The sequence below is a fragment of the Myxocyprinus asiaticus genome, chromosome 6, assembly GCF_019703515.2.
Source record: "Myxocyprinus asiaticus isolate MX2 ecotype Aquarium Trade chromosome 6, UBuf_Myxa_2, whole genome shotgun sequence".
In the NCBI taxonomy this organism is placed as follows: domain Eukaryota; kingdom Metazoa; phylum Chordata; class Actinopteri; order Cypriniformes; family Catostomidae; genus Myxocyprinus; species Myxocyprinus asiaticus.
The window spans coordinates 13,852,716-13,868,796 of record NC_059349.1 but is presented as its reverse complement, the minus strand read 5'-3'; the positions used below and the strand labels follow the sequence as shown (position 1 = coordinate 13,868,796).

At 37.2% G+C, this 16,081-nt stretch overlaps 1 protein-coding gene across 1 annotated transcript in view; it reads right to left on the bottom strand.

Annotated features, from left to right (window-relative positions):
* Window positions 1–16,081, bottom strand: part of cfap57 (cilia and flagella associated protein 57) — a 46,781-nt gene that overhangs the window by 2,671 nt on the left and 28,029 nt on the right. Inside the window, exons 12-16 of the mRNA XM_051700515.1 lie at window positions 11,402–11,557; window positions 11,182–11,275; window positions 9,908–10,098; window positions 8,208–8,381; window positions 7,862–8,020 (exon numbers count right to left, since the gene is read on the bottom strand). Coding sequence (XP_051556475.1) covers window positions 7,862–8,020; window positions 8,208–8,381; window positions 9,908–10,098; window positions 11,182–11,275; window positions 11,402–11,557 — 774 coding nt within the window. The remainder of the gene's footprint in view (window positions 1–7,861; window positions 8,021–8,207; window positions 8,382–9,907; window positions 10,099–11,181; window positions 11,276–11,401; window positions 11,558–16,081) is intronic.

Below are 16,081 nucleotides of genomic sequence, written 5' to 3'. Positions count from 1 at the left end.
TCTGTAAAAAGTCAAATAAAAAGTGACCGCAGACATATTAATTCTGTAGCCAATCAGATGGCGTCTGAGGCGCTTTCTGCCTGTCAATCATTTTGCGTGTTCTAATAGTGTTGTAGTTGCAGTGAATTATCGAGGCTTAATGCCATATTCTGATTTATAACTTGTCAGTTGAGGGCGCTATTTCGCTACAGTTGTGTTTGACAACTGTGGGAACATGATTTGTGTCGGTCTCAACAGTATCGGTGCAGTGTTTGGGAAAGAGGGGGCATGGCTAAATCAATGGCTCAGTCTCGTGGAGGTAGAACGGTTAAAATCGCTTACAGCATCTTTAATTCAACGAGAGTAGGTCAACAGTTTTGTAGCTGAAATTGGTGTGGGCTTACCGAAATTTGAATCGTTGCCCCCAGTGGCCAAAGCTGGAAGTATTGTTGAACGTATAACTAAACCTAACCTTCAGTGGAGTGAAAATGTAATTTTAGGTCGAAAATGCAACCTTATGTGAACATGATTACTTCCTGTTTTCAATGGGACCAGAATCCGTGTCTTGTAGGTTGCTCACATTCTATCAGTAGCGCTAGAGGGAAAAGTGATCACATTTCAATTGATGCAAAAATTTCTAACACCCTGTCTTTATCGGACGTGAGCGTTGCCGCGTCATGCTGCAATGGCTTGATGCTGTCTACACTGGATGCGCCAAAGCGAAGGTTCTAAACCATTTATTTGTCTTGTTGGCAGGAGTAGCGCCAGCGCGTGCAACACTAAATGGCCGTTTACTGTCGGCGAAATGCAACGCAACATGACCCATGCATCCAGTGTAGACAGCATCACTGATTATAATGGGAGCTATTTGCTTTTGTCACGCAACGCCACTTGTGTCTGGTGTACTTGTCAGTAATTCAACAGAATGGGGTCGATTTCAGGGTAAATAAACATTTAGAACCAAAATACTGGAACCATATGATATTCATGACTTTCGGTTCTGTTAATGGCTCCCACATGTGCAATTTTAATGCGGATGAAATGCTGTACTAAAATACTCTGATGGTGCTTCTTATACTCCCCCATACTGAATCTACAGCATGAAACACACAGTGCATCCAGTGTATTCTGGTTCCCGAACTAATGACTCTTATGAGCCAGTTCTTTTGAATATACAGTGCGAAATACAGCGTGTGCAGTGTAGTCTGATCCCTGAACGAATGACTCTAATGAACTGGTTCTTTTGAATCTACAGTGGAAACATACAGCGCTTCCAGTATAGTCCGATTCCCAAATAAAATGACTCTTATGTGTAGGTTTTTTTTTGTGAATCAAAACATAATGTAAAGCGTTACTAGTGTGATTCCCGAATGAATTACTCTTATGAACTGCCTCTTTTTAATGAATCAAAAACACTTATACATCAGATGGAATGGTTACTGAATGAATCTTATACTGAAATTAATTTAATTTAATTCGAAATTAAATAAGAACTGTTGTAGTTTCACAAGCATGAAGTACAACATTAGGCTACACAACAGTCTAAACTGTCTCTGGAACTGTTACTGTTATGTAATGTTGTCAGGCAGTGCTGGCTGGTTGTTATATGAAAAGGTGTAGTTAAAAATACACATGTTTTGCTGTTATAATTGGAATTTTATAAAAGTATAAATAAATGAATGAATAAAATATGTTTTCACATTTCCTGTTTGTTTAGATTTATTTATATATATATATATATAGATAGATAGATAGATAGATAGGAATAGGATCAATTATTGGATTGCATTTATGCCTCTAAAAAGTCTATTTATTTCTGATTTGTTATATCTGCTTTGTAGATATCTGAAATTATCTCACCATTTGGCGACAGGCTGCTAAGGCAGTAAATGAAACAAGAATCGTTAATGGAACCACAAAGGAACTGGAATCGTTAAGAGGAATCAAAATAGTTAAATTCCTTAAGATTCCCATCCCTAGTGATCATGTTGTGTGCCCACCCCACCACCACAAGTTTAGGTCCGTTATTGAACCATAGGACGGAGCTTAACCCAAAGCACATTATTCTCATGTAAAATTCATATTCACACCAAGCCTTTCTAGTACTAGAGATTTTTCCTTAACTTTATTGAGAAACAGATCAATGTTTAAAGGGGTCATGAAGAATAAAATTGTCCTTGATATTTAGACATATAAGAGGTAACCGTACTATAAAAAAAGAGTTCTGTAAATTTCAGAACTCAAAACTTCCTCCCCAGTCTAAAAAGTGTATTTATAGTTACCACCCTGCTGAAACATCCTGTTTTGAAATCTGCATGTTCGTGACATCACGAGACATTGCTTGTTTGTATTTATACATCCCAAAACATGCATCATCACATCCTTGGCCCTTCCCACTGGCATTCAGTTCGTATCATAAACACAGAGAGAGAGAGCAGGACAGGCAGCACTAGTGTGGCCAGCTATTCCTAGATAACCAAAGGTGACCCATCTGAACTATTTTTAATATGTTTTGTATATAAAGTATAAAGATGCACTACACAGACGTCTTTGGCTGCTGTCATGTATTTTGCACCACTTTTAAAAGATGCTGTGTCAAATTATATCTCAGAAAAGGAGATTCATTCCGCTGCTCTGCCTCTTGTTGTTTTGAGCAAAAACTCGTCTTGGACAAGATCTTGCGACCATCTGTGCAATTTTTAATTGTTGGTGTTTGTAAACATACATAAAATGGATGTCTTTGACTGTTTTGATGTCTTTCCAGCGATAAGCGCCTCAGTGCGCCTGTGTGTCATTTCACAGTACTTTGGACTATGTGTGTGCATTTTTTCGGCTCATATTAGCGTGGTTTGCTTGTGAACCAGTCATAATACGATTCAAGCTTTGCAAAGGAAATGTTATTGAAGGATGGGGCGGTTAAAAACACTACTGGACCCAATCAAAAACACTGAGTAAAAAGTTTCATTCATGAATATTTCAAATGTCATGACTATGTCAGATGCAATGTTTTGGATGTGTGTTATGTGTAAACCCTGAAATTTTGTTTTATAATGTTGTAGAGCTTGATCATTCTCTTCAGACTGAGTTTCAAGTATGGCTGCACAATGTTAGCCAATCATAACAGTGGGCATTTACGTAGAAGTTTTAAGGAGGCGCTTAGGCTAAAACTGAGCGTTTCAAACAGAGGGACAGAGACAGTGTAGAAAATTATCATATATTACTAAATTATGACTGTTTTAGTGCAATTTTTTTTATGAACATTATCAGTGGACCTCAGGGAAGATAATATTTTTCTTTTGTAAATATAGCATTTCATGACCCCTTTAAGTACTTTTCTACTTTAAATCTCACGTTTTCTTTTAATTTTGGTGATTCACAGTCTTCGTCCATATTGCCACCTACTGGGCAGGGATGAGAATTTTGAGTAAAAAAGGATATAAATATTGAGCTGATATCACCAACACCAATCATACCACTTCAGAAGACATAGATTTAACCACTGGAGTCATAGAGATTACTTTAATGGTCACCATTCACTTGCCCTGGACCTACAGAGCTGAAATATTCTTCTAAAAATCCTTGTTTGTGTTCAGCAGAAGAAAGAAAGTCATACACATCTGAGAAGGCATGAGGGTGAGTAAATGATGAGAGAATTTGTGGGTGAACTAACCCTTTAACTCATGTAAAGTCAAGTCAAGTCATTTTTATTTGTATAGCGCTTTCAACAACACACATCGTTTCAAAGCAGCTTTACAGAAGATCATGCATTAACAGAAAATGAAACTGTAATATCTATGAAGTCTTAGAGTCTTCATTATGTAGTTTGATTACATTTTTGTTTTTAAAAATAAATAATTAAATAACAATTTTATTTAGAACCCCAGTGAGCAAGCCGAATGCGACTGTGGCAAGGAACACAAAACTCTATAAGATGTTAGTAAATGGAGAAAAGTAACCTTGGGAGAATCCAGGCTCACTGTGGGGGCCAGTTCCCCTCTGGCAAAACAGCATGAATACAATGCCAATATTAGTTATTTGTGTGCAGTGCAAGTCATGGTTTAAAATTTGTAAACTAATTAAGTGTTAAGGTCCAGTGTTTAAACAAAGATTTTGTATGAACTGTAAGTTTAATGACTAATGTCTTTGAAGTCCATCCTGCATTTACTGCAGAAGTTCACATAGATATATTGTCCTTTGTTAGTTGGCTGATGAAGGCTTTTTTGGCAATTAATTGATAGTCTATGTATTACATTTCAAGAGTGTAGTCCATCAATAGACAAAGGTGATGCAGGAAAAGATCAATGAGGTGCATCGCAGTTCAACTGGCAGGTCATTTTGGTAAGGTTTGGTGGGATCCATCCTAAGTCCAAGTTTCAGGCAGTGCCATATGAATTATCCGATGTCTTACAGATGGAGTTGGCATCAGTTCATCCTCTGAAGTCCATTGTAAAAGACTGAAGTGATGTCTGGCTAGCACCGGCTGTAGTTTGTCGTCACCACTCAGCGACACATAGCAGTGGAGTCCGACACCAAGCAAGAACGGTGCTGGATCTGGCCGGCTCTGGTAACCTTGGGATTTGAATCCCGGGGTTGAGACAGGGAACCAAATAGAATAATATTAGCATAGATGCCATTCAATTTATTGCAGAGTTATAGATTATGAGAAATATTTCTGGTTCCGGCAGAGCTAACTAAAGCAGCCTAATTGTGAGTTGATGGATAAATTATGTATGCCTGGCTAAATAGATGAGTCTTTAGTCTAGACTTAAAAAGTTAGTGTGTCTCCATCCTGAACAGTGTTAGCGAGACTATTCCATAGTTTAGGAGCCAAATAGGAAAAGGATCTACCTCCTTTTGTGGATTTTGAATTTCTAGGAACTATTAACAGGCTTGAATTTTGTAATCGTAATGAACTCGATGGAATATAGCCTGACAGAAGGTCACTTAAGTACTGCGGAGCTAGACTAGAATTGTAAAATGTATACGAAATTTAACAGGTAGCCAATGTAACGATGATAAAATGGGGCTAATATGATCATATTTCTTGGTTCTAGTCAGCAATCTGGCAGCTGCATTTTGAACCAATTGAAGTTCATTTATTGAACTTGCAGTACATCCTCCCAGTAATGCATTACAATAATCTAGTCTTGAGGTCATGAACGCATTAATTAGTTTTTCTGCATCAGAAACAGAGAGCATGTGTCGTAACTTTGCAATATTTCTGAGGTGGAAGAATGCTGTTCTACAAACAATGGAAATTTGATTTTCAAAGGAAAGATTTGTATCAAATATAACACCTAAGTTCTTCGCTGTAGAAGACGACATAACAGTACATCCATCGAGATTCAAATGATCTTTTAGCAGCTTATTTTTAGAGGTTTTTGGCCCAATAATTAGTACCTCTGTTTTGTTGGAATTGAGTAGAAGGAAATTTCTGGCCATCCGATCTTTGATTTCATTGTTAAACTTTGCTAATTTGGACAATTGTGAAATTTCGTCGGATTTTGAAGAAATATAAAGTTGGGTATCATCGGCATAACAGTGGAAACTTGATAATATCTCCCAGGGGAAGCATATACAAGGAGAAAAGCAAAGGCCCTAAAACTGATCCCTGTGGCACTCCATACTTAACTTTTGTTTGATTTCACAATTCTTCATTTACACATACAAAGTGGTAGTGGTCTGATAAATAGGACCTAAACCATGCTAATGCAAGTCCACTAATGCCAACATAATTCTCCAGCCTATTCAAGAGAATGTCGTGATCTATCATGTCGAAGGCTGCATTAAGATCTAAAAGCACTAGAAGAGAAATGCAGCTGCGATCAGACGATAAGAACAAGTCATTTGTAACTCTGATAAGTACTGTGATGGGGCCTAAATCCTGAATGAAATTGTTCATATATACCATTTGTCTGTAGAAATGAACATAGTTGGGAGGACACTACCTTTTCTAGTATTTTCAACATAATTGGGAGATTTGAAATTGGTCTATAATTAGCCAGGATCAAGCTATGGCTTCTTAATAAGCAGTTTGATAACTGCCATTTTAAAGTTTCTTGGGACATGTTATAAGGACAGCGAGGAGATAATAACATTAAGAAGAGGTTCTGAGATTACAGGGAATACCTCTTTTAAGAGCTTAGTTGGTATTGGATCTAATATACATGTAGTAACTTTTTATTTTTTTATAAGTTCTGTTAGCTCTTCATGAATTATGACAGTGAAGGATTGAAGTTGCTTGTAAGGAAAATTATGAGACACTGTTTTCTGAGGTGCTGTGACAGTTGATTGCATAATTCCGGGGAACAGACACAGTCTCTATATGATATCTAGGTAATACAGTCTCTATGTGTTGTAGTTTATGTGATCTGTGTGACATCTCAAGGCAGCTAGCAGACGTTCAGATTAACCAGTTTGTCTGCTTCCTGACCTGGGCCCGAGTTAGTCAAATACTATCACTATTAAGACTATGAGCCAAATTACTAGAGAGGAGAGCGGCACCTTCCCGGGAGGGATGGAGTCCATCTCTCTTTAGCAGGTCAGGTCTACCCCAAAAACTCTTCCAATTGTCTATGAATCCTATGCTATTCTCCGGACACCACTCAGACATCCAGCCATGTAGTGACACTAATCTTCTATAAACCTCATCACCACAACGAGCAGGGAGGGGGCCAGAGCATATTACAGTGTCTGACATTGCTTTTGCAAGTTCACACACCTCTTTAACATTATCTTTAGTGATCTCCAACTGGCGAAGACAGACATCGTTAGTGCCGACATGAATAACAATTTTAGAAAATCTACCTTTAGCATTAGCCAGCACTTGTAAATTTGATCTGATGTCAGACGCTCGAACCCCGGAAATGCATTTAACATTGGTGGCTGGAGTCTATATTTCTATGTTCCTTACAATAGAATCACCTATTATGAAGGCTCTTTCGACATGATTCTCAGTGGGTGCATCACTGAGTGGGGAGAATCGATTGGAAACCCTAACAGGAACGGGAGAGTGGTGTCGCTTTTCTGAGCGAGTATGCCGCCGAGACGTCACCCAAACTCCCTGCTGCGGGGGCTCCACAGCCGGAACCAAAGTGTGTGTGTGTTGCTTGCTGTACTACCTGCATCCGAAACAGTATCTACCAGCTTCTTTTTCTCACTGACCTCACTAGCGTTCGGATGTGTGTCTCTAACTCATTAACATTCTCCATCAGCCTGACTAATTCCTTACATTTATCACATGTAAATCCCTCACTGCTGACAGAAGAAGCTATAGTAAACATGTGGCATGCAATGCAGGAAGAAATAACATGAGTGGATGCCATGACTTACCACAATTGTTTGTTGCTGTTATGGTTGTTCTTGAGCAGCGAGGGTTTGAGATCGATGTGGTTCAATGGGGTTCCTGATCAGCAGAGGTCTGAGATTGATGCAATAATCCATGTAAAACACGGTGGAGAAAACGAATGCACACAGACGAGACGTGAGATGTAGACAAGCAGAGAAAACGGGTGCGCGCGGTAAGAAACACACAGTTGAAAGAGTAAAAAAGTGGAAAAACCCGAAGCACGTGGTAAAATGGAAAAGGATAAAACGTTGAACGTGTAATAATATTAAGCAATGTTAAGCAGGCAATCAAGCTACAAACACAGTCTCATGTAACGTGCCCTCAGCAACCAGAACAGGAAGTGTCTGCTAATGCAAAATCAGTTTGAAACATGACAAACAATGTGCTATGCTGGATTTCCACTGAATAAGATTTCAAACCTTTGATGCCAGTGACAGTGATGATGACAGGCTGAATCTTAAACCTTATTTGTGCTTTCTAAAAACCTCTAAGTGGTCCTCATTTGCTTAGTGGCATGTGTCCACGTGAGCCCACCTTATCATGTATGATCTCATCTCTCTGCTGCACTTCGTTCTTCAGTGCTTGGATGTCCTTCTCCAGTGATTTGATCACTGCCTGCAGCTTCTGCACTTCCTGCTTCAGCTTCTCAATCTCCAAGCTCCTATTCTCAATTTCCTTCTGCAGGTTTTGAAACTGCAGCATACAACACAACCTACATAAGGTTTAGCTCACTGCATTTAATTGTAAAAAGAAAAAGAAAAAATCAAAAGCCATCAGAGGTATTGCTGATCTCATTTAATTCTATAATGTGCTTATTCAGAACAAACCCTTGATATATCAAAATAGGAATGAGAACATGAGGAAGAAAATAGCCACTCACCGACTTCTTTGTGGTATCTGACTCCACTTTGAGCCTAGCATTAGACATCTTTTCTTCTCTAAGATGTTGCTCGTATTTCATGCGAATGTCCTCGATCTCGAAATCGCCATCCTCCTCCACCTGCTTGATGTATTCCTCAAACTCCCGAACCTGACGCTGAGATTCATCCTGACACTGCAAGGTGCAGAACAGGAGAAAACCTAACCTAACTACTAAAAACAGCTCAATTATTTTAACTAGCATGTATGATTTCTGAACAGAAATGTACATAATTGCAGTATGAAGTGAAAAAGCTGTGTACCGAGTCTGACAATGACACAAGATGAAGAGTGTGTAGTGAGAAACCTAAGAGCATTTACTCTCATTAAAATTTTTAGGCAAAAATGTAGGTCGTAATATGATAAAATTATTTGTGTATTAAATGAGACTGTTTACCTGGGAATTTAATGCACTAAAATGTTACTTTTAAAATACTTTTGATAACTGACTTTGATCTATCATTTTTATTGGTTTTTATTTTATTTTATAATCACTTGTCTCTAAAGAGTTAAGATCTGTATTTCATTCAGAATCAGAATCATAGGCTAAATCTATTATATCCAAGTTTTGTTTCATGTCCCAGGGGTTGATTTTCATCAACACTAAAAAATGTCAACTTTTTTCTTTTTGTTATGTGAGGATCTCATTAAAACTAAATAGGACACTTTTTACCAGGCCCTTATTATTTATTTCTACTACTTTTCAAATGCCTTTTCCTGTATGTATATATTTTAATGTTTTGCCTTGTCCCAGACCCAGACTTTCAATATTAAACTATGAAAATCCATTATAAAACTACATTTTCTTACATGTTTAAAACTATGATAATCGAAACAAAGAGTGAAATAAACAGAAACAATTTCAATATTTATTGTGAAAAAGATTTCTAGCAATTTTTCAAAAATTAGAACCGTCCCACAGTTGTGGCATCATTTCCACCACAAGAAACAATTTTATCCCAAATAATTTTATTTTTAAAAGTTAGTGTACTACTTGTTAACCAAGTCGACAGAAGTGTCAGTGAAGAGCATGCCTGAATTGAAATATGAGACAAGTGACATTTGAAGAAAACAAAGAAAATTCAAGGTAAATATCACATGTGAGAAGACTGTTTTTCTAGGGCGTCATTTCCAATCAAGCTGTCATTTTGACAAATTACAGAAAAGTGTGAAAATAGTATTTAATTGTGTGTATTTAGGATACATATTTTTAGCTTTGAAATTAGCCTTAGCAAGACAAAGGACTCTGATATTTTATTTAAAAAATGTTCAAAAATGTCCTTTCCTTCAGCATCATTTCCACCACAGAATTCTATTAAACATAAAATTTGAGTTTGATGTGCTGGAAATGACACTGGTGGGAATTTTCATAACTTTAAAATAAATTACAAAATGACCAAAATCTACTTTGGTGCATGTACATACACAGTTGGACATTTTTAGTAGACAAATTAAAAAAATTATTGAGAGTGTGAAAAATCTTAGTAATAGAAGACAAAAATTTTCCAATGTTTTGAAAATATGGCACACAAACCTGTGCCGTATTTGTCTGGTTTATGTATCAGTGTTTTACTAGGCTCTAAAAAATATATATTTGATACATTGCAAAACTAACCCTGGATTAGTGCTTGGCAACTTTAAACATTTAGCAGTTGTCTATACCTGGGTCAACATCATAATCTTCTCCAGCAGTTTGGCTTCATAAAGCTGCGTCATCTCCTCCAGTGCTCGTGTCTTGCTCTCCTCCATGCTGTGGAGCTGCTGCTCGTATTCCTGCTGAACGTTATGCAGTTTCAACTGCAGATCTTGGAATTTTTCATACTCCAGCATGAGCTTCTGATTATTGGTCGACTCTGTGAAAAAGAAGTTTAGTTAGACCGAATCACTCTGAGAGAAAAACTAGAACTACAACAAGTAGGTTGAATTGTTGGCCATAGAAGTCACTGTGTGTTGAGAGTAAACATTTGGTTTGAATTGTTCCGTGTAATGTGTGTCCACGCAATTAATCTGTCATTGAATAATGTCTCTTTTAATATCCTTTCTGTTCTTTACAGTCATTTGTTGATCAAGAACAACAACAAAAAAACAAATTCTGCACGATCTCTCTCGTTAATATGTGCTCACTAGCTGAATTGCCAGTAGTTCAAAAGAGTACCATTTTAGCTCTTGTTCTACATATCATTCAGACATATCTATTGATGGAATACATGGAATTTTTAAATTTAAAAAAGCCAAATTGTAAACAAAATGATAGAAAACTAATAATAAAATAAAATTAGTGTAAAAAAAAATCATCATAATGTACCAAATTAGAAGGTCCCCTGTATAAATAACATCTTTAGCTGAGAGAGAATATCTTTCATGTAAGCAAAATAGACATTATAACTGAAATTAATTTGATTCAAATTATTTGAATTGAATCAAAATCTAATTAAATCTGAAAAGATCCTTATAAATACCCAACCCTAATTGGTACTAATAAAGGGGGTGATAAAAGATCAAACCAATACTGATTGATCAATAATAATCAATATTTATGATAATGTTAAATTATGTTTAGTCTTTGGTTTAATGTCGATGAAGGGATACTTGAGGTGTACTAATGGTGCTGTCTAATTATGGCAAAAAAATTTGGGAAACACTAACCTAATCCATATAAATTCATAACATATGCAAACCCTATAAAAATGTATGTTTTTACAAGACAAAACAAGGAACAATAATAAACTAATAAACTAATTTATTCATTTAAAAGTTTATCGCTATACACCACTGAGATCCAGGTTCTTTAATATGATGAAAGTGTGCCGTCTACACAGTGCATCTGGATATATTCCAGATTATACTTATCATCATTTGATAAAATACAGCATGCAAAAGTAATGCAACTGTTTAGAGAATTAGGTGTTATAAATGAACTCAATCCATTTGTTTACCCAAGTCCTGTTGCTCTTTAGCATGTTTCTCCATGATCTCTGATAGAGCTTTAAAATGGGCTGCTTGCTGCTTCTCTTTCTCTGTTTTCAGGACCTGCAGTGAAAAATGAACTGTTGATGTATTAAACTGTATTAAATATATTTGAGACTTTTTCTATCTACTGTACGTTTCATAAGTGTTATTACATAAGCATTTCATTATGGGCCTCTTGGCACTGACCTCTTTCTCAGCGTTAAGTGAATTGATCTGTTGAATACATTTTTCAGTGAGTTCCTTGATCTTCTCCTTGTAGCTCATGTCCCTTAGGCTGAGCTGGTACTTGTTCTCCTCCTGGAGCTCATCCACTCTTGTCTTCAGATCATGCATTATTTTCAGCTAAAGGATGAAAGTTTCAACTCAAGGTGAGATTTAAATTTAACAAACATCCTTAGATACACTGCAAGGTGCTATGGCACCTATTGTATCTGTTAGTTTTATTACGGGCCAAGCACCGAAGATGCTGTGGCAACTATTGTATTCGTTAGTATTATTATTATTATTTTTCTGGCTGGAAGTCTATGGCAGCCCTATGAACCTTACATAGACAAATGATGACATTTGGCACACTGATAGGGGTGGTCATGAATAGCCCCCATACCAAATTTGGGGTCTCTAGGACATACTCTATAGTGCCACCACCATGTCAAATATTCACTTTTCTTTTACATGTATCTTTTGAACAGTTTGGCCTAGAGACACAATTTTTTTTTGTCTGATTACTCTCCTCTTGATGATTCAAATGGACCCCTTATATTTAAACTCTGCCCATTACAGTGGCCCCCATCTTGGATTATGTAATTCATAATTTTTTCACTACTATTCCTTCAAACATTACCCAATTCTGCCAAGCAAGTTCTCAAAATAATCTCCAGACAGAGCGGCACAGATTGAATAAATACACATTTTTATTTTTGCCTTTGTTAAAACGTTATGCAAAGTCATAGTTAACGAGGTGAAAACGGATCTGAGGCTGTATCTCTGGAACACTTTGTCTTATTGAAACAAAATGTGATATGCTTCATTAGCACCATGACCTGAGGGCACATGCAGAGTTTTGTGACAGCACCACCTATGGGTAAAAAATGGGTATTTTTGCCTGTAACTTTTGAACCGTATGTCCTAAATTCATAGGGTTGGTGTCTGTGTATTTGGTGGATCATGATGATTTCAACAATACTAATTTTCCCCATATCAGCTATATTGTTGCTGCCATATTGAATTTGTTTGTTTTTTCTCCCCTTTTCAGAATGCCCAATTCCACTGTGCTCTAAGTTCTTGTGGTGGCATAGTGACTTGCCTCAATCTGAGTGGTGGAGGACAAATCTCAGTTGCCTCTGTGTCTGAGACTGACAATCTGTGCATCTTATCATGTGGCTTGTTGAGCACATTACCACGAAGATGTAGTGTGTGTGGAGGCTTCATGCTATTCTCCGTGGCATCCATGTGCAACTCACCATGCACCCACTGAGAGTGAGAACCACACATTATGATGACCATGAGGAGGTTACCCCATGTGACTCTACCCTCCCTAGCAACCAGGCCAATTTGGTTGCTTAGGAGACCTGGCTGGAGTCACTCAGCACACTCTGGATTTGAACTTGTGGCTCCAGATGTGGTGGTCAGTGTCAATGCTTGTTGAGCTACCCAGGTCTCCCCCATACTGAATTTAAAAAAAGTTAAATATATTTTAAATACATTGTCGGATTTCAAAGAAAATTGGTATGCATCATCAACATGATGTCCTGATGATACTTAAGCACCTTCGAGACAGCGCAACCTATAGTTCAAAAGATAATCCACGCTTGTGTGCTGACTCTAACCTCAGGAAGACTCTTTGCCAAAGAGACAACGTAAACATGTCTCTTGAGTGGCTCAGTTTGTTAAAGCACTAGTTTATAGTTTCAGAGGTCTTGGGTTTGAATCCTACTTTCACCAGCGTTAGAGTTAGTTATATTGTACTGGAGGTCTTTGTATTTGTTAACTGAAAAGTTGCACAGATGATTTCTGTTTGCAGGTATACTTCTTTTGAAAGGATTGAGAAATTTGGAGACAGCATCACCTGTAGTTCAAAAGAACATGGTCTGTTTAGCATGGTTATCATGCTACATGTTATGATAGCTAACTGTTGGGTTTTCTGTCTTATAAGGCTATTTGATCAAAATGCTATCTGTAGGGCAACATTAGCTTAGCATGCTAATCAGTTAGCATGCTAATCATTTAGCATTCTAGCCAATGCATTTGTAAGGCTATTTGATAACAAGGCTATCTGTAGACAACATTAGTTTAGCATGCTAATTAGCTTACATGCTAATCAGTTAGCATTCTAACCAGTGCATTTGTTAAGCTATTTGTTCACAATGCTATCCATAGGCTACATTAGATTAGCATGCTAATCAGATAGCTTTTTTCATATCAGCCATATAGTCTCTCCACTATATTGAATTTGATAAAAAAGTGATAAATCTTTACGAAAATTGGTATGCATCATCGACATCATGTCCTGAGGATAATTGAGAAGTTCGGAGACAGCGCCACCTACAGTTCAAAAGATAACCTACACTTGTGTGCTGACTTTAACCTAAGGAAGTCTCTTTACCAGAAAGTAGGTATGTCAACTGAGTGGCTCAGTGTGTTAAAGCATTGATTAATGGTCCAAAAGGATGTGGGTTTAAATCCATACCTCTACAAGTCATCCTGTAGGTCTGGTGATTTTTTGTACTGGCTTAATGAATGGTTGCTGGGCTGTTCCTCAAATTCTGAATTTGATCTCTGTTGAAAAGTTGCATGAATACAAAGTCGATTGTGTTAACTGTTGTGCTTGGCTGTAAAAAAAAAACATTCTTAGTATGTTCCTCTTGGTGGCTATTAGCCCACTGGCACAGTGGTTAGAGCCATGAAAAGCCAAACGGTAGGTTCCCGGTTCCACAGTAGTATTATTCTGTCTGGGAGTCATCCCTATGAACCATACAGTGCTGTGGAAAGGTACTTGCCCCCATCATGATTTCTTCTGTTTTTGTGTATATCTCATACTAAATTGTTTCCAAAATTCAAACAAAATCTAACATAAAGGCAATCTGAATAAACACAAAATACAGTTTTTAAATTATAATGTTATTTATTGAAGCAAAAACTTTATCCAATACCAACTAGGCCTTTGTGAAAAAGTATTTGCCCTTAGTTACTAAATCCCCAAATCTATGAAACTGCATTCATAATGGGGTTCAGCTGGACTAGACACACCCAGGCCTGATTACTGCCAGCCCTGTTCAATCAAATCAACACCTAAATAGAACTTTTTCAGCAGTATAAAATTGGCTGAATCAAGAGAGAGAAACAGTATGGGTATGCCGACTGAAGGCTGGTTGACAACACTGGACTGTGACTGGAGCATTGATGGAAAGAAGTGACAGTAGTACCGGAAGTGATCTGGAGATGGAGGAAGAAAATATCAGTGGGAATTGTGGAGTAGGTGATTGGAGTAAAATTGTCAAATGTAAAAGAAAGAAAACTTGTAGACATGAATCAGGAACTGATAGTGAAAAAGAAAGGGTACCAGACAGGACAAACAAGGAGGAATTTAAGGTACTGATGAAATTTGCAGAAAATAATACGGTCAATCCAGTAAAAAATTCCCAAAGTATTTTAAAGAAAAAACACTAGGTTATATAGAGAGTGCTAAGATCCTGAGAAATGGAAATCTTCTAATTTTCTGTAAAAATTTAAAACAACAGAAAGTAGCACAAGGCATAAAATCAATGCTCGGCCAATCAGTGAGTTGCACAGTTCTGAGTAAGAGAGCTTGGTTAAGGGGAGTAATCTCTGGAATTCCAATTGATGTATCTACAGATACAGTAAAGAGCAACATAAAGGGGGCTAAGGTGATTGAAGCGAAAAGATTGAAATGTGTACGAAATAAAGAGAAAGTAGATTTTTCTGTAATGCTTCAATTTGATGAGGAAAGAATGCCAGAGAGAGTGTACATTGGGTATGTCAGTTATATGGTAAGAGCATATGTACCACCACCAATCAGATGCTTTAAATGTCAAAAATATGGTCATATTGCTGCAGTCTGAAGGGGAAAACAATGATGTGCTAGATGTAGTGGTAATCATGAGTATGGGAAATGTGAGCAAGAGACACAATTGAAATGTTGTAATTGTGGAGGCGAACATAGTGCTGGATTTGGTGGATGCATGGTGCATAGGAATGCTGCAAAAGTTCAGAACATTAGGATGCAAGAGGGAGTATCATATGCAGAGGCTGCTAAAAAGGTGAAACAGATGGAATCTGTTCAAGGAAATGGGCCAGTAGTCCTAACAAACCACACTAATAGGACATCAGCACAACACAGAACAAATGAAGTTTGTTTAAATGTTGGAAAAGTTGAGTTCATGTCGTTTTTAGCTGAGGTAATAAACTGTACGTCACAAACCGGAAGCAGAATTGAAAGGATCAAAATAATAATCAAGGCAGCTGAAAAACATCTACAGGTTGAGGGAATTACCCTGGAACAAGTAAATGAATAACTTAAGGGTCAAGTAGCAGATAATCAGGCATCATATGGAGGTACTTAATGGTATTAATAGTATTACAGTGGAATGCAAGGAGCTTAACTGCAAATGGGCAAGAATTTAAAAAGTTTATAGAGGATAAGGAATGTAAACCTCATGTTATATGTATACAAGAGACATGGTTGAAATCTCATCTAGATTTTGTGATACAAGGTTATACAATTATTTGAAAGGATAGAAAGACAGGTAATGGTGGTGGGGTGGCCATATGTATTAAAAATGAAATTGTACATAGGATTATAGAAGTGAGTGATGAATATGAATCAATAATTGTAGAGATATTTTTGAG